Source organism: Hirundo rustica, chromosome 5 (genome assembly GCF_015227805.2).
Source record: "Hirundo rustica isolate bHirRus1 chromosome 5, bHirRus1.pri.v3, whole genome shotgun sequence".
In the NCBI taxonomy this organism is placed as follows: domain Eukaryota; kingdom Metazoa; phylum Chordata; class Aves; order Passeriformes; family Hirundinidae; genus Hirundo; species Hirundo rustica.
The window spans coordinates 12,081,483-12,108,988 of NC_053454.1; the positions used below are offsets into that span (position 1 = coordinate 12,081,483).

The window sequence follows — 27,506 nt, forward strand, 5'->3', positions numbered from 1 at the left end:
ACTGGGAATTCACATACTGCCATCATCCCCTATTTCCTCTGTTAACTGCACCCTTATTTTCACTCTCTCTGTTGATTCCTAACTTTGGTTTTTAGGGTCTTACTCCTCCCACAGCAGTTTTCTGTTGCCCATTCCTGCACCACTCTCTGCACTCCCTGGTCTTTTCCTCAGCCATCCCAGTCCCCCTCTGGACATCTCTGCCCCACTTGACGCAGGTAGATGATGTCCTTGTTTTGGTACCCTCAAATCCGTGTATCTTGCCATCAATTTCTCTTTTATTGCTACTGTGTGTCCAAAGAGAAGATGCCCAAAATATTTGCAATCTAAATTCAGTCTGATATCAGAATAAAGACAGTATCTGAGTATAGAAAGAGGGCCCACAGTTTTATCATAAAACCCTCACATTTATCTTCTAATGTGCAGTGTCCATAATTAAAACCCTAAACATAAAAAGTGACAAGTATGCTAAGAATATCACTGAAATAAAATTTGAGACTATCATGTGATTAGTCACAGAATAGTCACTCTGAAAGGCCAAAAAAGAGAGATGCTCTGGTTTTGTATTGTGTTTTTCTTGGGCAAGAAAGGAACTCCTTTGCATTCAGAACACTACAAAACTTTCATATTTATAACAAAATGAAGAGATAAATATCTGAATTAAAATGGGTAGCCACTGGATAAAGGCTATTTCTCAATATTATTAGTCGGAGTGTAGATGATGATTTTGATCATCGCTATAAAGAATGACCCAATTAATCTGAACCCAATTTAATAAATTTTGATTTATTGAATGTGTACTGCCTACCAAGTGCTGTTCCCACCTTGCAAGGTCCCAGTTAGGCATAGTATTTTAATGTCTTTCCCTGCTGACCGTATTTCTTCATGTGCAAGAGTGCTACAGCTGCTGAATTGCAGGTTTGTCTTGTCTCCTCTGCTGCAGGAAAGCAGGATTATCCACACTGCATTATTCCAGGAAATTCCCCTGGGATAAATGTAAGCTGTGTATGCACGTGTTGGGAGAAGCAGAGGCTCATCAGTAGCACTGTCTGTCGTACAACATCAAAGATTTGAGCTGCTGTGCTTTGTCCTCTTTAAAACCTATCCAGGGGGGTTGGGACAGAATTTTACAGAGAATATAAGAATCTTTGAAAACACCTTGAGGGAGTGCCCTGGGGAACATCCAAGGAGGGGTAGAGAGAAGAAATGCAAGGGAAAAGAAATTGAAAAGGCAACTTCAGCATAAAAAAACTGATGGCAGCTTGTACCTTAATTGCAGTCCCTGCCCACAAGATAAGTTATTTTGAAAGAAGAAACTGCCAGATGATCACAATTACAACTCTCACTCCTTCTCATCTCTCAGTGTATCTGTGAAGTCAAAAGTTGTACAAAGGAGACCTTTGTCTCACTTAAAATATTAAAGCCGTAATGAAAGCTTCTGAATGAATTTCCAAGGCATGAAGAAAGCTCAAATTGCAATATCCACTAATGAACTCTCTTTTGCCATACCATGAAGAGTTCACTCAAACCTGAGATACAGAAGGCTACTTCAGACATGAAGAAATCAAGTGAAAATGCACTTTTTTCTTAAGTCTTTTTTATTTCTCCATATATTAGAAAACTTTACATTGTAAGGAAATCTCCAGGGGAATGATAGAATACTTAATGTGTTGCTAATCCAAGCTGAAAAATATGCTGCCACCACTGAAGCAGAAATGGGAGAAACAATTGTTCATATATTGATCTTGGTTCATAATTTGCGTAGCATGAATTTACAGCCTTTTTCCATATTCCCTTTCCATCTACATGGAATCAAAGATTTTAATTATTTTCACTGACTGCAAACAAAAAAGACTCAAGCACACTGCCTGCAAATCTGCCATTTCAGTAGAGGGAATATGCCTACTCAGAGTCATGGTGGTGTGAAATTTCCAAGAAACAAAGATATCAGAATACTTATGACATTAACACTAAAGCTTTGGGGGAAATGGGACAAAGGTTGCATCACATATGCTTAGCTCTTGTTCTCTCCTCTGTTAGGACGTCACATCACTGCTCATTTGGTCTCTCTGGAGCAGCCTTTCCTCCACTTTCAGATCACGGAGGGGTAGGAGGAGGGAGTGAAAGGCCAAAAACCCAGGGTAAGCCAGGCAGTGCCATATGAGACAGTGGATACTGTTATGGCTCCGTAGAAAGAGTGCCTCATCATTTTAATTACTTAGTAAAAATTATTTGCATGTAGTTATTAATAATCATTATTATTATATTCAGCATAACTGTATCAACATGCTATTCATATGGTGGTCTTTGCTGGCATAAGTCAGTTGGGAGCAAGCACCTGTACTAAAATCACTTGAAGCTTTAAAGCAACACAAACAATTTTTTTAAGTGGATTTCTGTGAAAGAAAGAGATCTCTGATAACTGGCCACAAAGAAACTAGCAATATACTAAAGCAGAAAACTGGCATTAACCAGATCAGATTTGTGGGTGGAGACCTGAGATAATCTTGAATATAAAGCTCTGCTTTAGTTCTCTTAGCATCTTCTGCTTCAGTCTCTTAATGTCTAAAAATGATTCATGATCAAAATTTGAATACTGAGGAGTGGGAGAAGGAAGGAAACAAAGCATTTAATTTTATTATTCATCAATAGGATGCTAAATTATGGAGATGAGGGATATATATAATTTTAATACATACCATGAGCACTAAAGCCTGCTTTTCCTAAAAGGGTAAGTTTATATAAAAGGATTATTAAAGAAAACCAGGAAGGGAAAAGCAGAAACACATGCAGGTGATGGCAGATGATCTACATGAGGTGCAACCAATATTTGTGTTTGTGGTGTACACAGCACAATGGCTGCTTTTCTTACTGACTACTTCTCAGCAGAAAACAGAAGTGTAGATACGATCTAGACACAAAGGAGTGTATGACATGAATCTAGAAGAGTTATTAATTCTTCTAGAAAGAATTTCAAACAATGTTATCTACTTTTTTTTTTTTTTTTTTTAACACTGATTTAAAGGTTTCCCTGTATCCTCCCCCACTTATTGTCATTTAGCTGAAACCAACAACAACAAAAAGAGAAATCTCTAGAATCACAATGCCATCACTAAGGCATTGTGGACTTATACATGTCTAGATCATTTCTACACGTGCCTGGGTGCCTGATTTTAAATACAGAAGCAATCAATAAGAAAACCAACTACTGTGCTGTGTACACCACAAACACACATTTAAGATGGCCTTGATGTTAGAATAATGAGAGAGGGAAGATGACAAAAAGGGACGAGAGGTGACTTCATCTACTCACTTTAAAACTGTAAGGAAACAAACAATTCCCTGCTGGCTTCAGTGAGGGTGTCTCAGCCATGGGGTATTGAAGGAGTGAGCGTGTGATGGGCATCTTCTGGTATTTCACCTCAGTGAGGAAGAGAGAGCACATCAGGCCCACAATAAAAGATTATATCTGTGCCAGTGGCAGGAACTGGAGCACCTGATGGGATATCACACACCTCAGAGTGCTGCCTGTGTCTCTTTCCCAACACAAGCTGTTTTAATTTATTAGCAGCTTATACACTCAGTATATGGAATCCTCAGTATATTTCCAAACCAGCTTCATTTATTAGCAGTATTTTATCTGGTATATCAAATAATGTTTTCTGTAACTAAAGAGAAGTACAATTAATTTGTTCTTGTAGGGAGGGAACTCTGTTCAGAAGTTGAAAGGTTTGTTCTCTGTGTATTTGTATCTTGTGGTATCTAATTCTTTGTTAAGTGCATGACTGAAATTTAAATACCTTTTGTGCCTAGAATTTGTGAATCATTTTCTTTTTTTCATCTTGGCTGGCTCATAAAAATTCAGCAGGGCTTTATGTTTTGCATGGTGCTTCTTCTTTGACTGGTTTTGACATATTTTCTGATTTATTTCTCTTATGTAGCTCATTGCTCAGTTCCTGTAATTTTTCTTCGGAATAATGTGGGTTAGCACTTGTTTAAAGAACATAATACAATGTCATGGAAGAGACATGGGAACACGAACTAAGACAATGGACGAGGCTCTTGATCTGCTATGATCTTTGATACTGCTCATGAATAGCAGTCATATTATGGTTATTTTTTCCCTAATTCATCTGCTTCAGACTCTACTATATTTTTTCTTCATCTACACAGACTGGCCAGAAAGTAAAAGACTATCAGTATGAGCAGGAATCTGTAAGTAACTAGGCTTTTTTTAGTATGTCCAGCTAAATCTCAGGTTGGCAATCTCAGTATTCTCCCTGTGACACCTGTGAAAAACTAGGGGCAAATTTTCCATTTCCAAGTACTTTTCAAAACTATTTACTGCTTACATGCTTAAAGGAAAATGTTATGAAGGGCACCCTTTTAAGCAGAGTTTGTTCTTTTGCTGCATGTTGTCACAAATGAGACAGGGAAAGCCCATTTTAAAGAAGCGTCCGATCATTTAGGGGTAGTATCTTATTTCACCAGCCTGTTGAACAACTTGGAAGACTCAATGACAATGAACAAACAGGTCCAGTTCTGAACAGAGAGTAACTCTTGTCTAGCTAGTAGCAGCAAGACAGCCTTGCCCTGCAGTGGATCATCTGGCAGAGGAAAATGCAATGCTCAATTTGCTACAATTTTCCATTTGCTTTGGCCCACCCTGCACTGCTGTTGAATTACTCAGAGCCGCAATAACTCCTGGTGCAGTCTCCATTGGAAACAGAACTTGGAGTAATGGAAAACAGACTGGTGAACATAGTTGCCACAGCACAGACCTGCCAAGCCAGGCTGATTCCAGTCATAATTGTGCTCAAAAAAAAAAAAAAAAAAAAAAAAAAATTATGTACACTTATAGATGTACACATACACACATGAATAGTTTTGCATTAAATAAACCCCACTAAAATAAAAGTGTCCTGGGCACACTGATCAAAGAGTATCCTAAAACTGTGCTGGAAGGTTACTGCAATTTCCATTCCAGACATCTGCCACATCCAGCCTCCTCTCTAAGCAGATGAAAACCAATGGAGCCAGAGGATGATGAGAAGTTTTGAGGGCAATGCAGTTAACACTTGCCCCTTAGAAAGAGAAAATGTGATTTTTTTTCAGTATGAGCATGTTACCAGGGCAGCAGCCACAGCATTGCAGGGCCAGCGCTGCTCTGAGCCAAGGCTGTAGCTGCAAGTGCATCTGGAAGGGACAACACTGGAGCTACTGCTGGAAGAACTTGCTGATTGGAAACAGACAGCCTACTTTGGTGAGGAGGCAGGTGGTTTAATTGAAATGTATGAACAGCAACATTTGTGAGAGGAGGAGGTTGAGTTACTCATGGCTGAAATAACTTTATTCAGCCTCTGATGAGAAAACTTTTGTCCAATACATTATTCACTGGCATTATATAACCAGTTCTTGAAGGAATATGTTTAGTCATACCATTTTGAAAAGGCAGAATTCTGGATTTGATTCAAGATTTGAGAATGTTTGAGATGACGTATACTGTAAGAAGCCCTTCTGTGTGTACTGGGATCCAAGGGTCTATAAGAAATACCACCAGCTTTAAAATATTTTTTTTTTTCATGTGAGAAATGTGGATAAAATATAATTACAGCGCAGCTGTGGGAAAATAAGGGTTTTCTGTGTAACTCTTACCTGTTAGACCAAAAATTTCAATATTAAGTTAGTTGTTGAATAAGTTAGGTGAAAAATTTACTCAGAATAGTTTTCAAATAATAGGTTGAAACTTACATATTTTCTTTTTAAAGTTTTTGTAATTCTGGGTGAACATCCATGCAAAGGAAAACATTTACAATAGAGCTGTGAGACCAAAGCAGCATTTATTTTTGCACCATAATAAATAAATCCACTATTGCAGAATTATGGATAACAAATATGGATTTATACACATGGATGTGATTAATAAAAATTGCAAGTTTTATAAATACACCAGAACAGTAGTGGGTTTTACTCTATTTATGGCTAAATTTGTCCCTGCAGTAACAATGGTCCTATTGCTGAAATGATTGCCACATTCAAAGTACACACCTCTAACCACATCAACAAACACAGAGGCAATTGCAGAGCGTCTCCAAGGGGAACTAGCACAGTACTGATCTCTACACTTCTGCATCCATTCATACGTGCCTGGGAACCCCTGTTCCCTTCTGTACCATTTCCTTTGGTAGTAAACCACTGGAGCCACAGGTTAACCTAGAAAAACCCATGCTATCATGTTGCTGGATGCAATAGTAATGGAAATCTGAACACATTTTATACACAACTGTATGTTAAGAGTTAAACTCCTGATTCACACCCCAGTTCTTTATGATAATGCAGTTTGAAAATCCACCAAGCCAGTCTGATAAATTGTTCAACTATTTTTTGTAGCCAAGACAACTAGTAGTGGGCTCTCTCAATGACTCTCTGACTTACTAACATTATTTTTTTCCTTTTTGCTGCCAACACATTAATTTTAAAATGAAAGGTATGATGTGGTTTTGTAGGTCAGCATGTGAATGCTGACTGGAAGCACTTGGTAACAATGATATTGCTGAGGCCTGCAGCCACAAAGTATAAACACCAAGCAGATCACTGATTTCACCTCCAAACAGGAAGGTGTGCTTGCAGTGATAAAGGAATGACTAGATGTGTCCTCACTGTGCATCACTGTTGGCTCTGCTCCTGAACTAATTTAAGTCAGCGCTGCGCTCTTGATGCCAGACATGCTACAGAGATTTAAGGCAGCTGAAGACCCATCCCACAGACTGCTGTTCCAGGTGGTGGTGAGAAAGAAGGCAGAATGTTCTGGGACTCACCTGGCTAAATAACATGTTCACTGGTGCGTGGATCATTTGTGATTTTGTGGTAACCGGTGAGAAGATGAGAGGCAAAAGACTCCTTGTGCCAGTTGGGTAATTTGGGCAGTAAGCAGTGAAGTGGGACAGACACACTCAGATCTCAGGACTGTCAGCTTCAAAATAAACATCTCTTCCATAACACAACAGAATCCTGAACCAGACCCTTTGACAGCTAACCAGTTAGTACCACTCACTATAGGCTGAGAGAGTGCTGTTTTGTCTCATCTCTTTCTGTCAAAACTTTTGGTACAGAGTGAAAGCAAAATCCAAACCCCAGAACCTGCTCCCCAGTGGAGCCAACAACCAGCTCTGGATGCCTTCCCCCACCCCAGTGCAAATCAGCAATTGTTGAACCACTATGACTCAAAGAAAAAAAAGTCAAGTGTTTACTCGTTATTATTAAGTAATACAAAAGAGATCAAAGTGTCAAGCCCAGTTTCATAGTGGGACCATGACAAGGCAGACACTGTCACAAAAAACCATGAACAACCACAATGACTTCAATACAGTCTTTCATTCTTTCCAGACACCCGTCACCTTTCTCAGGCTTTTCTGTGATACATTTTTAAGCTGCAGACTTCTAGCAAAAAACAAGTTTTGATTACAAACTGGATTGTCTCATGAATATTTTGCTGGCCTATTTGCATAAAAAATCTCATCAACTTGTTTTTCACCAAGAACATTCCTTAAGGCATTAGAAACAAAGGTCAGCTGTAATTCTGAGCTCCACTTTTAAAATACTCACTGAGAAAAGAAAATTTATGCAAAATACATGGAATTGTACTAAAATAGGAACAGTGTACTAAAGAATTTTCTTGCGATATTTGCAAGTTTTATTATATTTGGAGTTTTAATTGCAAGCAAAACAAGTGTTGCAATGCTTAGTGGAATTTTATCTAGCACAGTTTCAGCAGCACAAAATACCCACTTACCATTTAATCTCTGCTCAGAGATGACCATTCCCCCTCTGAAAGTCAGACCATACTTTTTATTGTATTTTTATTGCAAAATCATGAGGCAGCTCTGGCAAGTGGATGCGAAGAAAATTCTCCATTAATGTATATAAAGGAATTTGTTTATACTGGTCTTTGGAAGACCTATGGCATCACTTAGTTCAGTTTGGTCTCTGAAAAATCACACCCAGATTTTGTATACACAAAACTGTAATTTTGCCTCATCCCACTCTAAATCAGAAAAGATAATCCTGAATTTAGCCTAAGAAAGAGTAAAATAAAGGTTCAAGCCCATAATTTATAATTTAATAGTTGCTGTATTAACATAAAAATAGAATTTTTCCATCCTGATTCAGTTAAATGCCAAAACGTTTAAGGAAAACAGACCCTGATTCCTGACACCTTTTTTGAAATGAATACTATTTTGCTTCTGTGTGACAGAAAACCTAACAGATTTCTGTAATATAAGAAGTGCAAAAAAGATGCAGCCTCTATCATTGTTCCAATTGATTTGTGCTGTCATTCCTACTTTCCCACCTCTCTTCCTCCTGACCTTCATGCAGATGCCGCAAGTAAACAAATTATGCTCAGCTTTAGGTTCTATAACCATTCCCTGATGTTGTTGTGGGAAGCTCATGTGCTGGGTTACAACGTATTTATGTTCAGTAACATTGGGGCACTGGAGAATTAAAAATAAATTAAAAGCAATCAGGATGCTGTTATGGGTTGTCTTCAGTATTTAAAGACCATAACGAAAAATGTACATCATAGTACGAGATCAGAAGGAGAAAAAGGGCAATATGACACAGATACAAGGCTACTAAATGGGTCTAAACAGAAAGAAAACACTTAAAAAGAAAACCTTTCAGAGCCATGTTCCACCCTTGCATAGCAATGGAAACTTTTCAGAGGTTTTGAATAAATAGAAGTATAAAATCAGATATATGATAAAATTCCCCTGCTCTGCCAAAAGCAAGCAGCCCATTCCTCAAATGAAATTCACTCACCTGTGAATGATGTGGTATCTCTGCAAATAATCCAAGGAAAGTGCCAGCTCACAAATGTACAGTTTAACAGTTCCTTCATTAAAGTGGACGTTCTGCTGCAAGTGGTAACGCAGGTCACCCCCAAGTAAGAGATCAACCACCATGAACATGTCTTCTTCATCTTGAAAGGAATACCTGGAAGAAAGAGTTACAGCTGAGATCTTGGGGTGGATGATGTAGTCACAGCTGTGCCATTGGGTGCCTCTCATTAAGGAAATCCTGGTAAGTCCCTGATTTGCTCAAAAGGCATGCACAGAAAGGCATTCTCACTGCTGAGTCCTGCAAACAGGCCTTGATTGTAGTGGGACTCCACCACATATTTAAGCGTTGTGCTTTAACCCCAGTGACAACTAAGTACCATGTAGATACTCTCTTACTCCTCTTTCCCTCAGTGAGTTGGGGAGAAGAATCGGAAAAAAGTTGTGGGCTGAGATAAAAATAGTTTTGTAATTGAAAAAAAAAGGAAAGTATAACAATAGTACTAATGATAAAAAGCATAATAATTAAAATTAAAAGGACAGAAAGAAGGAAAACTCAAGAAGAACAAGTGATGCACAAGATCAGTGATGCTCACCACCCCCTGAACGATGTTAAGCTTTTCCCCCAGGGCCAATCAGCCCTTCCCATCCAAATCCCCCAGTTTATATGAGCATGATACTTAATGGTGTGGAATATCCCTTTGGACAGTTTGGATCAGCTGTCCCAGCTGCATGTTCTCCCAGATCCTTGTGCAGCTCCTCACTGGCAGAGCATGAGCCACTGAAAATTCTTTGACTCAGGGTGAGCACTACTGAACAGCAGCCAAAGCATCAGAGTGTTGTCAACATTAATCTCATCCTGAATCCAAAACACAGCGTTGTTCTAGTAAGAAGAAGACTAATTTTATCTCAGCTGGAACTGAAGGCAAGCAGAGCTTGAGCTACTGCCATACTACTGTCTTATTTTAAACACGGATTAACTCCTGAATGTTGATGAAACAGAATTTAAAATACCAATAAGATTTTTACATTCTTAAATAACCATATACTCATTCAGATGTATAGCTTACAAAGTAGTACCAATAAAATGGAAGGCCTTGAAACACACTTGGTATTTACACACATACAACTCTAGTTCAGTGCCTATGGAAAGAATCCTGGCAGCATTGAGAGCCGCTGTCTCAGGGGTATTTTCCCAATTCAATAAACATACACAATGTTCTATTAGCTGAGTATTTTTTACAGCTTGCAGCCTAGGTCCAGGTTCAATAAGGACTAAAGCTGCAATTTTACTGCCTAACAATATGGGGTTTTTTTTCAGTCAGCAACCTATATCTTATAAAATGACAGAGTCTTCATGGTTACTGACAGAATTCTTCTGGACCCTTTCCCAGAACTGCCTGCTGAGCACTCTGAGGACCAAATTTTTATGTGATTTAAATCCTGTAAATCTAAAGGTGTAGCCAATGTACGGTATATATACACATATATAGTGTATGGGCAAGCAGGAATTTCCATGTGCTTCTACTTATCTTAGCTATGCTGCCATTGCCTTTGTTTCTTGTGGTCTGATTGAACTGGCAGAAACTCTCTGGATTTAGTTTCTAAATGCAACTGTATAAGATACAGTTTTCCCAAATGAGGAACATAAATAACTTATTTGTGATGTGAAATCACTCTTTTCTTAGAAATTGGTTTAGAATTAATTTTGATGTGAAGTTACATTACCTTATACCAGATATACATGGACTACTAAGAAGCAATCCACAATGGAAGTGCCTCCTCCAGCACTTTTCCTCCCGTGAGGTATGTAATATATGTTGGCTACAGATGTGATTCAGTTCTCTTGAACTGTAAAATTTATGCCAAGAATATAAAAAAGAGAGGGCTTCCAAAAAATCTGTGCACACCCTCTCCCCGGAGTCAGAAAAGTCTATATTAGATTATTTTAATTGAGAGTTATGTACAGTTTCACTTTCATTCCCCGGCTTGTATTTACTGAAATGAGGCACTGCTTAGGGGTTGCCACAGATGGTTCATTTTGAATTTAATGCTTGCTATTCTTTCTGAACACAGTTCTGAGAAGTGACTTTCTCTTATACTCTGCTCTTCTGTTGCTTTTCTGTGTGACTGCCAAATGCCAGGAGGGGAAAGTCACTTTATTTGCATTAAGCTTACTTCTCAATAAGTCAAACCTCTCAAGAAAAATGGTGAAGTAGGTGACACATGCTGCCTGCTCACCTCTAGAGAGGCAGACTTTTGTAACACACAAACAGATACACAAGTTAAAAAACCAGAAGGCTTCAAATATATTCAAATTCCTCCAAGTATTGTGCATTACTGAGCCGGGAGCAATTGTGGGAGCAATTGTAGAAACAAAGCATTTAAGATCTTTTTTCTTTCTTTTTTTGACACTTTTGTTATTTTAAATGAAGAAATTCTACATTGAGCAGAGGTAAATTCATCATCATATAATGACTTTGGTTGGAAGGGGTTTTAAAAATCATCTATTTCCAGCCCCTCTGCCATGCATAGGGACACCTTGCACTAAACCACATTGCTCAAAGCCCCATCCAACCTGGCCTTGAACACTTCCAAGGACAGGGCAGTCACAGTTGCTCTGGACAACCTGTTCTAGTGCCTCACCATCCTCTAAAAAATGCTAACTTTTCCCTTCAGTTATCGCTTGAGTAAGGTATAGATTCTTTTTCTTTCTTTCTTTTTTATATTATAAAATTGTTTTTGAAAAAAAATTGCAGAATGAAAACTCTACTTAAATGATAAGTAAAATATTGTGTCTTGTCTGGAACTAAAGAACAGTCTTGGTGCCTAAAGTAATTTGATGACACGTCAGTAGAATTGGTACTGATGCACCACTAGTCTTGAGATATAAATGTCCTTAATGTCCTAAATGTAATTTTTTTTTGAGCAGAGTGTGAAAGCAGGGTAAACAGTGACTGTTGTGAGCTTGCTTTTAAATCCAATGATTATTCCTTATTTAAAAAAAAAAAAAAAATTAGTATGTTTTTAGGTGAATGTTCAGTCTAGACAAAAGACCCATGGGAACCAGAAATAAATGTAAAATCTTGTTCACTTCCAGATAAATGCTAACACTTGGTGGAACATGATTTTCATTCCAAACATGCTTTTAGACTGATGTACTCTAGTTTTGTGTGCTTGTGGGTGGGGAATGGTGGTCCTTTGTCACCTGCCAGGCAAGCTTTTGTGCATCTGTAATTGTCAATGGTTTAAAAGAGAGATCAAACAAAGCTTTTCTACTGGGCTCAACCAACCTCCACCCACTCACTGCCTTGGGACTCTCAGGGCCTCAGGCATCTCTGGGAATCCAGGCTGGGATGACAACAGATGGGTTTTGTCCAGGGGCTGTCAGATTCGCTAGTGAATCAATCCCTTGCTACATTGCCTTGCCTCTCAGGCACACGCATGAAGCTCAATCCCTACAGCCGGAGCTACAAGGCTTCCAGAAGTGACTGTACCTCTAGAACAAAGTACTTTGAACCCAAACACAAAAAGCAAACCAAAAACGCAAATAAACAAACCCCCCAACAAAACCAAAACTAAACTGGGAGACATTCAGAAATACAGCTAATGTTTGCGCTAGACAGCCTTCCCACATAGGACACTTCTCAGATTTGTCTGGGCCGTCTTGACTAGATCATGATTTGCTAAGAAAGGTTGGAGCAGATGACCCTTGAGATCCTTCTACCCTTTTTTTCTATGATTCTGTGATCTTTCATGACCTGTGGAGGGAGCACAGGTCAGTTTTAATTAGATATTGAAGGTAGAACATTGCACACCAAGACACAGTGTTTGTGAAACTCCCCATATCCCCTGTGAAGTTCTGCTCTTGCACACAGAGCCAGAGTTATTTTTTTCTTTTGTACTGATATGGTGTCTGGTAACTCTGCTAACCCTGCCGGAAGTGCTGTGTATACTGGTTTGGTTAAGACATAAGCTGTATGGGCACGGTTTGAAGGAACATGTGTGTGGACGTGTTCAGTCTATCAGCAGATTTTTCCACCCCTTCTAAATGCTATCACACCTGACACACCTCATGATCACCTTACACCCGTTCTCATGGATAATGGTCTTTTCCCTGCCCAGTTGATCCAGCTGGATCAAGCCTTCATGGGCAACGTTTCTCTGTCTGAATCAGACCACGGCATGATTAAAACCACTCCAAGACATTTTCTGGAGGGTAAGGAAATTCATCCCAGTGAAACTATGTGCCTTTGACCTAGAGGACGGTTTGGGAATGGTAAACAAAGGTCTCTAGAGCTGACGGGCACTCCACCAAGCAGATCTTGCAGTTACCAATTTCTGAACTACTGAATGCAGAGCAGGAGTTTCTCCAGGTTCTGCTGTGCAGCTGGGAACCAAATGGTATTTTTTTCTTCTTACTCTGCTTTAAGGACTAACTGGACTTTATGTACCAGCTTAGACAAGTTTGGTTTGTCATGGTCACAAGCAATCTAGTCCTATGCCTCTCTCTCTCACACACAAATCCAGTATTCTGTCTCTGCATAAGAAATGAAATATTACCTTTTTCTTTTTTTCTATTTCAGTATTTTAAGACATAAGAGCTTTTGATATATTGGTCTAAGAATTGAAACAGACAAGTGAAATATTGGCCATGGGAGGAAGGAATCTTTGAAAATGTTGCTGCTTGTTGGGGAGGGGCTGATGGCAAATCAGACCAGCCGAAATTAGTTTTTGAGCAAACACTGTGATTTTACTTTCTTAAGCTTCTTATCTGCTCAAAGGTAAATTACATAGAAAAGGGTTGATTGGTTTTCAAAATAAAATCAGGAGCTGTTTGGGATTTTTATGTTAACCAGGTAGCTGAGAAATACTTTCTGAATGAATTGTAATATTGTGACTTATGTTGAATATTGATCAATTGATATTGAATACCATTAATACATTGTTACCCTAAAGACAAAATTTTAATCCTCCTTGAAATGGAAGAGTAAATGACTTGAAGTAATAGTTCTTGTTTGTTTCTTAAATAGTGTCATTCTCCCTTTATAGGAAAACTCTTATAAATACAGACCAAGCTTCTGCTTTCACTTGGTTGAAGAAAAGTTTTAATGCATTATAATAATTTTTCTCCAAATTAAGATAAATCAATAAATCCCATGAATTTTTGAATATCTTCAATCTAGAAGATAAACTATTATCGAACATAGTCCTTGATGGAAAGACATTTAAACAAAGTACTTTTAAAATAAATTATATCTGTTTCCATATTTATATCTGTATATTTGTTTTAGTAATATCTAATTTTTGTATTTATCTCATATTTGTATTTATTATGTGTAACTCAATCTTCATAAAAGCAGTTACAGATGAAGTATTAAGATCATTTTTCCCCCTTTCATTCCTTCTTTTTAGTTAACCAGGGTAATTTTTCATTGAAATCCTTCCAGTTGAGGCACCCAGTATTCATATATCTTGTTTCCTATGAATTACCTGGGGAAAAGAACATAATGATGCATATATTATATAAGACTTAAATTAAAGATAGAAACACATTAGAAAAAAAGCATCATTAAAACCAAACCTAACTTCATAATCTTGAGGTAATCAGTTAAAGCAATACATGCACAGTTCATACATTCAAATAACACTTCTGCTTTCCACTGAATATGACAAATGATTGATCCTTGGTGTCTCCTAACTACAAAATTAAAGAAGAATCCTTTTCCAGCTTTCCCCTGGTAACATTAAAAGGACATGATAATTTTTTCAATGTCATAAACCCCCACCAGTAACTGTAGATTTTCCCAGGGTAGATGTAGATGCCATTTCTTGATATGGTTACCTTGCTTTTTTTCTTACCAGTCCAATTTGTGTAACTATGTTGTACAATAATCCTCACCCTCTGTAAAGCAGCAACAGGTTTACCCAAGACTTGCTGCATTGAAAAAGAACAGGTCACCTAAAGGCATGAATAATTTGACATTTGCCAAAATGCAGTTAGTCAGAGGGAAAAAAAAAAAAAAAAGCAGTCCAGAGCTCTCTTGTATGGGTATGGTGGAATAAAATATAGACATAATATAAACTGGTATAAGTACAGGTTATAATATAGGTGCCAAAAATAGCAACTTTGATCCGTCAAACATCAAATAATTTACAAATTTCCCTGTGCTGAGAAGGTGTGCTGAAAACTGTTACACCCACTGTGACTGCAAATAGCAAATACTTATACACTGAAATAGGTTTTTCATAAAATGAAATCAAATTAAAGTTTTTGTTTAAGTTTGTGTGTTCTGCCAGCCAAGGACAAGGCTCAAGAGACAAAGCCTCAAGAGACAAAGCCTCAAGATTTATTAACTTTGTAAATACAAGTATGCAAGTATTTTGAAGGAATGTTGGAAATGTTCCTTCATAATGTCTATTTTGTTTACATTTCTATAGACTTCTTTGTTATTTTGGAAAATGGATAAACATTAATTATCAGAATTTGGGATTTGTTCTTGCAAAATCTTTAGTAGAAGTCTGTTGTTGGAAAGAAATGGAAATATGCCAACTTCCAAACTCAGAAAGACAAGAGTCATTTCTACAAATGTTAAGAACAAAGGGCAATTACTTCCTTTATTCTTCCTATACTTCTTTATAAAGGATATGAAAATATTTTTCAATATTCTCTAAGAAAACTTTTGAGAGCAGGGAATTTCTTCTGTGAGGAATTAGATTGTTCATGCTTATGGCTTCTCAAATTCTATATAGTGCTGAAATGACCAAATAAAACTGGTAAGAAAAATGCCTAAATAAAAAATTGCCTGAAATTAAGTTGAAAGATGACTAGAATTTGTTTCAATGAAGAGAGCAGGAGACATGTTACAGACTTATTAGCACAGACTTATTAAATAGCTAGTATTTACCATTTACTCCCATACAAGTTAGGATTATTAATTAGAGACAGTTTAGTATTCATCCTCACGTGGAAGAAAATTTTCTCCCTCCAGGAAGCTGAGCAGTCCACAAACCCTCTTTGATCTGAAAAAGAACTGTTCATCAACTGGACATTACTCAGCAAAGTGCACTCACAGCCCAGAGAGCCAAAGCTGTCCTGGGCTGCATCCAAAGCCGTGTGGGCAGCAGGGCAGGGAGGGGATGCTGCCCCTCTGCTCTGCTCTGCTCTGCTCTGCTCTGCTCTGCTCTGCTGAGACCCCACCAGCAGAGCTGCATCAGCACAGGAAGGACAGGGACCCGCTGGAGCCAGAGGAGACCATCAAGATGATCAGAAGGATGGAGCCTCTTTTCTGTGAGGAAATGCTGAGAGAATTTGGGATTGTTCAGCCAGGAAAAGAGAAGCCTTTGGGATGACCTAACTGGGGCCTTCCAATACCTGAAGGGAGTGTACAAGAAAGAAAGCGTGTAGGGACAGGACAAAGGGGAATGGACTTATCCTTTAAACTGAGGATAAGTTTAGATTAGATATCAGGAAGAAATTATTTACTATAAGGATGCTGAGGCCCTGGAACAGGCTTCCCACTAAAAGTTGTGGATACCCCTACCTGGAAAGTGTTCAAAGCCAGGTCTGGTGAGGTTCTGAGCAACCTGGTCTAGTGAAAGGCATCCCTGTCCAGGGGAGTTGGAATAAGATGAATGTTGAGGTAGGTCACTTGAAACCCAGGCTACTCTGTGATTTTATGATCATTCCTATATGCACTGTCAGCATTTGTCTTGGTTGAGATACACGAGTCACAAAACCATGCCATGGGCAGGTTGAAAAAGCTTGAAATAAACATGAAAAAGCAAAATGCAAAATAACTGTTGCTGTCTCTTTTACTATGCACTTTGCTTTCAGCTTATGAAACAAACCTCATTACTATATTTTTTATCATATGCAAACTACAGTTATTGATCAATGCTGTTTTGAAGTGCTTAAGTTCTTTGTGAGTCCCAATCATTTGAGATGGCTTGTTTTAGAGCACGTTTTCTTTCACTCCTTCACCTGGTTCTAATCAACCAATGTTTCAGTCCACTTAGAAGAAGCTTCTTTATTTTTGCCTGTGATTTTGCAAATGCTAGGGGAGTAAGAGGTCATTTGAGATGTGAGTTATGGTAATAACTCTAGATTGTGAGAAAGGGCAGGTTTAGATTTAATGTTAGGAAGAAATTCTTTACTCAGAGGCACTGGAACAGGTTGCTCAGAGAAGCTGAGGATGACCCATTCATGGAAGTGTTCAAGGCCAGTTTGGATGGGGCTTTGAGCAGCCTGGTCTAATGGAAGGTGTCCCTGCCCATTGGAAGTAGATGATCATTAAGGTCCCTCCCAACCCTAATCATTCTATGAAAATATGGTATTTTGTTTGTCTTTCATCATGGTGATATTGTAGAGAAACCATGAGAGAAACCATGAGAACAAATGTAGGTAGTCATCTAATAAATGAGAAAGAGCTCTTACTGTTTTCTGTTCCTTTTAGACTGGGACTAAAGAGCTTAGATCCAGGGTTTGCATACAACCCACAGTCATGTGAGATCTTTTACACTGTGATTAAGTAGTGTTCACCGAACATTAAAATAGACAGAATAATTTTTGGATGGAAAACTCTTCAGATGTCAGTGATTCAAAATTCCAACCTCCTCAAAGCAGGGCTAATTTCAAGCTAGGTCAGGTTTCCTGCGGCCCTATCCAGGGCAGTTTTAAAAATCTCCAACCATGAGAATTCTACAGTTTCTCAGGGAAGCATGTTCCAGCCACTCACTTGGTCTTGAAGAGACATTTTGCTTTTATCCAGTTAGGATTTCTTTTGCTGACCTCTGTCACTTGTGTCACTCATCCTTTCAGTGTACATTAATTTTTCTCCATCTGTAGGTATTGCCATCTTCACGTCATCACCACCACATTTTGGGTAACACCTGTAATTAGTTCCCTCCCTCAGCTCAGCAATGTCATGTCCCTGCTTTGCTCTCTACCCCAGGAAAAATGATGCTTGCTCACATCTTATAGAAGAGAGCTGGATGAACTTATTCCAAAGAAGACCACTGCAGTAGAAAAATTTTGAGACAATAAGTGACACTTGTTGAAACTTTCATGAACACTTGTTTAAGGCCTAGAAAATTTTGGACAAATAAGATGACTATTTGGTACACCATGAACAATCAAATGGAGGAAAAAAGCCACACTGCTATCAATTACTGTGATTCTGGAAGCATTTTTATTCCCACATATTAAGAGCTCTGTTTTTGCAAATGGCTGGTCTCTAAAAGTGTTTTCTCATAATTTGTTTTTCAGGAGAAAATTAATTACTTTTCTGGCTCATTTGCTCATATACTTGTAGACTTAATGGCACAGTCTCATGATAAAGTCTGTTTTCTCAAATATTATTAGACCAATGATAAAGTAAGACTTGCAAATGAATGCAAAATAGGCTCATTTCTCAGTCTATTTGTTTAGGATTTTTAGCAGACTTGGATGCAATATCCTCAAAGCTCATTTTAATTGTTGTTCTATCATGAAAAGCACGGCAGCTTTCACCAGGCTCACTCAGTTTTACTCTCTGAGACCCAAGTCAGCTTCATTCTTCATCAATTATTTTCCAAGTGTTTTATCTTTCAACCTTTTGTTGAGTGGAATAAAGAAAAGTCTCCACTATCTTCTGTTCTACTTACAGTCTTTAAAGTAAGTACACCACAATTACACATGAGAACTCTGCTCTGGTTGAGTGAATTAAAACATATAGAGAAGGCACTTGGGATTTGTTGATACTCTCATCTGAATGCAGCCCCTAAAATCCATTCAGCTGTGTTGGAGATGCGCTGTGACTTGGCGAATGTTCACCAAGTTCTTCATTATCACTTTGTGTTATTATCACTGCCAATTTATAGCACTTCATATGCACGTGGCACTACAGCAGTAGCAATTATGTGTATAGTGCCAACTAGTCTCTCTTGTCCCCGGCTTGTCTCAAGCACCTCCAATTAAATCAGGCAACAGACAGCTTGTGAGATGGATGAACTCAGGGAACTCACAAAAACAAGGGCTCCTCTACCAATACAGGAAACTGCACACCTAGGAAAATAGTTACTTGAGAAATTTTGAGGTGAGGAAAAAGCTCATGGGGAATAATGGACTGAAAACTTGGACCCCATTTGAGATGCATGTCAATATCTCAGTCTGTAACTGGCAAAGCCTGGTATATTCATAAATGATGGAATAACAGAATCCTTTAGAATGAAACGGACCCGCAAGATCAAGTCCCACCATCAACCCAGGACTGCCAAGTCTACCACTAAACCATGTCCTTAAGAGCCACATCTACAAGTCTTTTAAACACCTCCAGGGATGGTTACCACTTCCTGGGAGAGGTGTTCCAGTGCTTGACATGGTCCATCCTGATAAGTAGAAAATCAAGTATAAGAAGAGGGAATCCAGCATGGATGAGCAAGGACGTCCTAACTGAACTCAGAGAGTAAAAATAAGTGTACAAGAGGTGGAAGTAGATGGGTGATCCAGGAGGAACACAGAGTTGTTATCTGATATTTCAGTGATGGGGTTAGGAAAGCCAAGGCTGACGTGGAGTACTGCATCCTATTCTTGGCTCTCCAGTCCATGAAGAGTAAAGTGCAGGACCACAAAGATGAATAAAGGACTGGAGCATTTTTCATATGAGGAAAGGTTGGGAAAGCTGAGACTGTTCACCGTGGAGAAGAGAAAGTTTAGGTGGAATCTCATCAGTGTGTACAAATACCTGATGGGCAGAAATGAAGAAGGGGGAGACAAACTCTTCTCTGTGGTGCTCTGGGACAGGGCAAGAGGTAATGAGTACAAATTCTCTGTGAACACAAGGAAATTATTCTTCTGTGAGGATTCTCAAACATTGGTTTGACAGGTTGCTCAGAGAGGCTGTGGAGTCTTACTTTGAGGAGAGACTAAAATCCCAACTGGGCAACCTGTCTTGGGTGACTCTGCTTGAGCTGAGGGTTTGCATCTGGTGAACTCAAGATGCCACTTCCAAACTAAATAGTTCTGTGATTCTGCAACCTTCTCATTGCAGCAGCTAACGGGGTCTCTAAACTACATATAATTAAAGGATTGTTGAAGAACAGAATTTGAGCAGAGGTTTGTCTCATGGAGAATTTCCTCTGTTTCTCTTCCCTCTTTCTCACAATCTCATTATTTGAGGTTCACAGTTCTTAATTTAGTGGAAGGTTTTAAAAAAAAGTAGTTACCAATGCTAACTATTAAAAAAGGATTTCAATCTGATCAAATAATCCAAATTTTTAGAGCACAGAGCAATAAAATTGTTCTGGGACAAAAGAAGCTAATGAAAGAAAACCGTTACAGGTCTGGACTTATGTTTTCTTGAAACCCAAAGTTCAACAATCAAACTTCTGATAGATTCCAACCACTTTCTATTTTTAGCTTCAAACACTGTCATATCTTAGAGAAAAATTTGTGTTGTTTTTCTTTTTTTTCCCAATTTTATGAAGCAAACATCAAAATCACAGCACCTATCTATAAGCTTCAATCATAACAAATTTAATCTTCAGCACAATTCATTGAATGAACAACAAAGCACAGACTGGGTTTAAGAATAGGTATTTTTTTTTTGCTGTGTATAACCTTAGACACTGCACTGATTGTGTATGTGTACCTCTGGTGTGTTTGACACCCTGCATGGGTTGAGAGGCTTAAAATAGATCTTTTCTTTTTCATTTATTTAGCCATGAAAGAGATTTTCCTCTGAGCTACACAAACCCCTTTATTTTCCTGGTATGAAACCTAGAAAAGTCAGATCAATCTTCCCTTGCATGCATACACCTTCTTTAGTCAGTTTACTCACTAGAATTGGACAGATTTCTCATCACCTCTTTCCCTCTTCCTTACTTCACTGTAAATGAAAATTTCTCACTGCTACTGAAATAAAAGGTTCATCTTATTTTGGTTTTGTTAGAAATATGCAAACACTCTTCAACTGGCTTCCAGAGAATTTCCTCCACTCCAGTATAATCGTAGTGACTAAAGCCACCTACTCGAAAGGTTTCACTCAAGCAGCTTCTCTTATTTTCTGCCAATAAAATAGTTAATTTAAACCTGTGGTGCTGACATTTGATGCTTACAAACACAAGTAGATGCCTACTAACATTTTCAGACATTCCTCTTCGTATGATATACCCTATTTCTTATTTGTGAGCATTTCTAAAATGTTAAAATAAACAAGATGGACCAAAACACATCTCACTCTGTCAAATCTTTACTAGCTCATTTCAGACTTACCCTCTTAATTGGCATGCGAGTTATTTTGCAAGCTTTCCAAATCCAAAAGATGAAGCAAAAATCTGAATAGTAATGTGAAGGATGTAGTGCAAAACAAATTAGGCTTATTGTTTCTCTGTCATTTTAAACAAGGACAGAAAGCTGTCTTCAGTTTCAGTTTAAAGATAATTTCTTTCATAAAAAATTTCCTTACAAAATTCAACTTCCATGCAAAAGCCAATTCTTCTAGAAGGAATGTAAGATAACAGTGCGGTTTAAGTGGTTCTTCAAGCCGCATAAGCATACATGAAATAACCTTTTTTTTTACTATTTTTTCTCAGCCATACACCATATCCAGGAGAAACGTCAAAAATCCAAATGGGCAGGTGCTCAACAGCTTACTAGAATTGAGTTTCTTAGACCCAATTTGGCCCAGGCTACCTTTGGGTACATGATTAATGTACTTTGGGTTAGAAAAGTAATTTCTCTATGGTCACTGTGCAGTAAGAAGGACACCTATGTTCCTGCTCACAGCTGTGGTCACTACCCTCTCGAATTTCTCTCTTTTTCCCACTAATTATAGAGGCAAATTGAGGCAATGAGGCTGATGTCTGAAGTGAGCTGGGAAGAGTTCAGATTCTCTAGGGTTTGTCTTTTCTGTTTTGGGAAGTCCCTAATATGGTCATCACATCACATTCACATGTACGTTTTGACTGGTACTGAAGGGTTGATAATCATGACTGTCAGAGAATGTTTTTCATATAATCAGCAGAGAAAAATATAAGACAGATTTTCTGACTTAGGCTGGTCTTAAAAATTCTGAGTTCCTTCCTGTTGTGCATATCTTGCTTCTGATCACTTAATTGATTTTACATTTAACTCTAGGAAGATAGACCTTCCTCTATCCACATTAAAGAGACAGGAAAGGCATTAACTTGCAAATACAACATGCTATGATGAGCCAGGGAAAAAGGCAAATAATGAAAATTTTCCTGATTTTCTATCTATTTTCTCAACCTCATCTGAAAAAGCTTTTTGTTAATGTTCAGTTTCATGTAAATAGCAGCTTGTTCTTTAATAAGATTTAGTAAAAAGTGCCATAGAAAGAGTGAGGAACCCTTCAAGTTAGAGATCCTGAATTAAGAAGGAGTTTCTTTAAGGCAGTTATATGAATAAGTAAATTAAATAAACATAGGCAATTCTCCTGTGCTTTTCTTTTTTTTATTTCTGTTTTTATATTGCTGTCTCTACACTAACCCCAGCATATCAGCGAAGCTCAAAGGTAGAAAAGCTGCTCAAAAATCTCCTGTTTAACCCATCTTAACCCCACATAATGAGAAGCAATTGAGTTTCTCCAGATGCTGCAGCGATCTGTCACACAGCTGGTCACAAAGTAACCTGCACTGGCTCACAGTGCAGCCCAGAAGGGATTCAGACTAGGACATTTCCACGGTTCTCAGCCGGCAGCTTTTTGCGCTCATTAATTTGAGTATGAGCAGTCAGATAATCAACTCCCGTGATTCTTCATGTTCTGTTTCGTGGCAGCTCTTGTGCCATAAGAGGTAATGAGGCTTCCATTTGTATTTTGTGTATGTGCTACATCTTCATGTCCCCTCCTTTCCCTAGCATGAGAAGTGGAACATCTTCCCTTGGTAGATCTTTTGTGTCTTTTTGCTTTCTGAAATCCACAGAACTGTGAGTACTTTTAGGAACATTCTTTGATGCTTTCAGCAGATACAGAAGTTATTTAATACAGTTCTTAGAGCACGGTTAGAACTATAGCTCTAAAAAAAAAAAAAAAAAAAAAAGACATCTTTTTACTGCTTTATTTTATCCATGAGTTAGGCAAATCTCAGAGTACAGATATATTTTTCAGAGAGGATGTACTGAATGGGAATTTATGATCTCATCAACTGAAAAAAACCAACAAAACCCAACCCCAAACTCTAGTTCTGCCCGTATTGTCTTTGTTTAAATTTTCTGGGAATGGATCTCAATGATTCACTGTTCTTTATTCGTTATAACTGCTGCCAAAGAGCAATGGCAGAAATTTATTTCAGAATGTGAATAATCAAACCTTACTGTCACCCTTAGATTGAGCATCTTGTTTTTTCAATTCCAATTATAGTCAAAATAAATGTTAAGATTTGTTATAAAACTGAGATAACTCTTGCCTTTCTAATTTATAGTTGAGTTTATCAAGTTGATTCAGAGCAACCACAAAGAAGCAACTTCAAATGCCAACTACCATCATTCTATCTCACCCCAGACATTTGAACTATACTGCAAAATTGTCTGTCAAGCCTTCAGTGTTTCCTCTGTTTTTAAATTTAACATGTCAGAGTCACGTTATTTGTGGTAACATTGCTTAAGTTAATAGAGGTGCAGAGAGGAGGAGCGTGTCAAACTGTCCGGAACAAGGGAGAGACTCCAATAAGAGCAAAGAACATCACCTTCAAAAGCACCATTGCACCAAGAAGGGATCATGATCTAAATCCAGGGCTGTAGAGAGGGCCTTTGTCATCAGGCATCTTTTTCCAGATGCAAACAGAAGTAGTCATGAAGGAGTAGTACTGAAAGCTGCTTCACAGGCATTACTTCTCAGCTTCTACATATAGGGCTTCTTGAACCACTATTTCTATGTTAAGATTACAACAAAATGCAGGAGTTATTAATTAAATACAGTAGATATAAATGGACTTACTGGTGTCTATCAGGAAGACTCCCCTGACTGCATGTTCTGCACTACTGCAGGCCACCTGCCAGACACAGGTTGTGCTATTGGTTAAGAAGATGAGACAAGGAATTAACTGGATGCAATGGTTGTGGATGGCCAAATCTACAGCTGAAGAGTGACAGTCTATTCTCTGTATTGATGAGCAAATGGCTGGGCAGGTGTTTTTCCCAGGGACTCAGGAGAGGATGGAGTGCTGTTTCCTTTCCTGACCTGTCCTGCCTCTGCAAAACTATGTCCTGATCTTACCTTGAATCTCTCTTGAGCTATTTCCTTGTAAAGAAAATAGGAGGGGAAAGAAAATTTAAGCAACTGTGCTTCAAAATTAGTTTCACTGATGTTTATAAATCCCCATGGAAATATCAGATTTTTTCTTTTTAACACATACCCAAACACTACAAAAGCTGGGAAAGGCACCAGCCTGGTGACAGGACAGCTTCAGAGCAGGGCAGTCCAGACACTGAGGCAGGTATAAATCTTCTGGCTCAGGCAATCCAGCAGCCTGCATATGGGGGAAAAAGGCAGAAATCCAATCTGGGATTTCTTTCTTCTTCGCAGCTCTCTAGCAAAGAAGTCAAGAGTCTGGATATCTAACAGTCCTCCAAGCAAGACAAGAAAGGGGAGAGTTTCCAGTTTTGGTTTTTTTTTTTCTTAATTGACATGTCTTCAGAACATTTGATTCACTTTAATTGAGGTTCTTCTCACTTTTCTGTACCAGTCTCAGCCAAGTTCAAACAGCAAATTTATCTTCCTGCACTTGAAGAGAAAATGATTTTAAGGTGCCCCTCCAAGTTGTATTTGTCTTAATTTGAAATAATAATGGAAGTGGATCTGACTCTCAGTGCTAAGGCTGGCAGCTGTAGCTAAATTGGATGGGACAATGGAAACAATATATTCTTTTAATAAGCTAGTATGAGACCGAAAAGCATTTGCATTTGGAACTGGGACCAAAAAAGAAACATCACTTTGCTGAACACATTAACCAAGCTTCTAATAGAGGCTGATGGTAATTTACACACAATACCAGGAACTGGGAAGATGCTTTCAGCATTCAAATATGTAGACTGAAGATGTAAATTTTTCCTCTGACAGAGGGAGGCAAATAGCTGCGGAAATCATCCTTCGTGAATTCATGTTAGCTGCAGTCTTGAGTACAGACACTGAATGAGCAGAAGCAATCGAGAAAGATGAAATTCTGAGAATTAAGTCAGGTAACAGCCTAAAAACAAACTGGTGAGGAAAAAACCTTAATTTTTTTCTTGGTCTCACATTCTTCTGTAATTCTTAGGCCACATCTTTAAATAGGCAGGAAAAAAGCAGGAAATTCTTTGTATCTATAAGTTCATCCGTGTGCAATTATGGAATCACCTGTACACACCCCTGAGCACTATACCACTGTGATAAATGTCTGTCATCTCTCCTCTCTTTTCTAATGATGACAATATTCAGCATCTTCACAAACTTGTCATTAGGAGGAAATGATGAGTGCAGAGCGCCCTACACATCCTACTGACGCTGTTACCCCACTGTTCTGGTCTGTGGTACTGCCTCAGGAAAGGAAATTATATTGCAAGATGTAGAATCTGCCGCTCTGCAAAACAGAAATGAAAGAAAGGAAGGTTTTTAACAATGGGCAAGGCACACACTGCCTTCCATCACTGCTCTGCATTTTGTCAACAGCATCCCATTTTAACAGGAGCGCAGCTCTTCGGTTGTGCCTGGCCAGATCCCCAGGTCAGGGAATTTTAACTTCCTAGTGCAGGAACAATCAGACAGCACTGGTTAGAAATGAAACAGTCTGTTTCAAATGGATATTGATGAGAAAACCAATATGAAATTTCTTTGTCTTTATAGGCCAGCTTACTACAGATAACGGAGAGAACAAAAACCTCATGGACCACTGTCTTTGGAAAAGACACAGTTATCCTTGTTTCACCTCTGAGAAACGATTCCATTGCCAGCAGGGAGGAGGGGAGTCTGGGCTGTGACACTGCCCAGCTGTTCTTTCACATCCAGCCTGTGCACTCCAGATCACATTCTCCCTTTGTTTCCCTGCTGTCCTCAACATGAGTTCCCAGATCTCCACCCCAGGTTACTGCTTGTAGAGAATTATATTGTACCAAAGCATCTCCCTTCCATTTTGTCTCTGTGCCAAATCACACCCACCCAAATTGCTTTCCAGTGAAGCACCCCTGACTTAATCACTGAGCAGTGATTAAGTTCACTAATTAAGTGCATAAAATTCATATAGAAAAGCAGATTCGAAACCAGAACCTTAAGCAAGTGTTCTCACCTGCTGGAAGCAGATAATTCAAAAAGGAACCCACTACTTTTTGCATAGGAGTTACTGGCACTTTCTTACTTATGAAATGAGGAAAGAAAAACACTATTTAATCAGAAAAGCTCAAAAGTGGTCTCATCTGTAACAAAACTTTAATAGCAAGTTGGATGTGATGATGGTCTGTGCTCAGAAAGATAAGAGCAGAGCATGAGATAAAAATTCATCTCAAATGAATCATCAAGAGAATGATATTAAAAATAGAAAAGGGTTAGTAAAATTATTTTTACAAATGCCAGACTGTAAATCACCTTATCTCACAGCCTCAAGTCCTCTCTCACAATATGGCAGAAAAATAATTCATAATAAAAATATGCATTCACACCCACCACACAAAACTCCAAAGAATTGGATAAAAGCAAACAAAGCAATTACTACGGAAGTTAAAAAAAAAATCTTTTAAAAGACCTATTTAGATATTTATAAGGGAAGATAAATTATTTGTTTGTTCCTTTGCTACCATTATAATTTTTTTGGTTTTGTTATTGGCACTTCTGATGCACAGAATTGGTGACAATTCTCAAAAGGATGATCTAGTGGAAACTGGAAAGGGAATAGAAGAACATCAGCATTTAGTGGAATGTTATATATGGTGAAAACTGTAAAATCAGCTGATGGCAGCATGAAGCCATCTAGGTACCAACAGAATCAAAGTTTGGTCTCCATGACAATGTCATAAATTGTGTATGAAATTAATATTTAAAAGGGAGGGAGGAAGCCCTCTGAAGCACCAGGGGTTCATCAGAGAGCACACAAAAAGGCCAGCAGACACCTCAAAATAAATATTTCCAGAAAAACAGTTTAACAGCTGGGAAAGTAATTCAGTGCTTTCTCCAAGTCCCCAGCCATTTTCTATGAGGGATATAACTAAATTCTCTGTAGCAAAACCTTTGTAGCATTGATGGTCTGCTTATACATTTATCTGTTTATATACGCTGACATGTACATCTGAATTTATCAAATATTCTGAAATACACACTTTCTTCCCACTTAAACAAGTCATATTTTTATAGCTATAAAGAGTTAAGATTTGGGAGGCAACTAAAGGGTGTTTTAGATGGTTAATAATTACATTAATAATTAATAATATTAATTATTACAATAGTATTACATTAATAATTACCTCTAACAGGTGGTTTAGCCTTGCTTTTAGGCATTTAATAGCACTGTGTAACATGCTTTTAAACAATTGGTGAATATCCAATTTGGCTTTTGATCACTTTTCTTATACATAATAACAGAATACTGGGTATTTATTAATTTACTTACTAACAGAAATTTATGTGTATTTAACCAGCAATTCACAAGGAGACATTGATAGGTTTTGTTTCATTTTTGCCCTCTTGGCTTCTGCATTTCAAGATAGGG

At 38.2% G+C, this 27,506-nt stretch overlaps 1 protein-coding gene across 5 annotated transcripts in view; it reads right to left on the bottom strand.

Moving 5' to 3' along the window:
• The window catches only part of STK32B (serine/threonine kinase 32B), a 178,374-nt gene that overhangs the window by 64,879 nt on the left and 85,989 nt on the right, over positions 1–27,506 (bottom strand). For all 5 annotated transcript variants that reach the window (XM_040064467.2, XM_040064468.2, XM_040064465.2 and 2 more), the window contains exon 4: positions 8,818–8,991. In XM_040064467.2, coding sequence (XP_039920401.1) covers positions 8,818–8,991 — 174 coding nt within the window. The remainder of the gene's footprint in view (positions 1–8,817; positions 8,992–27,506) is intronic.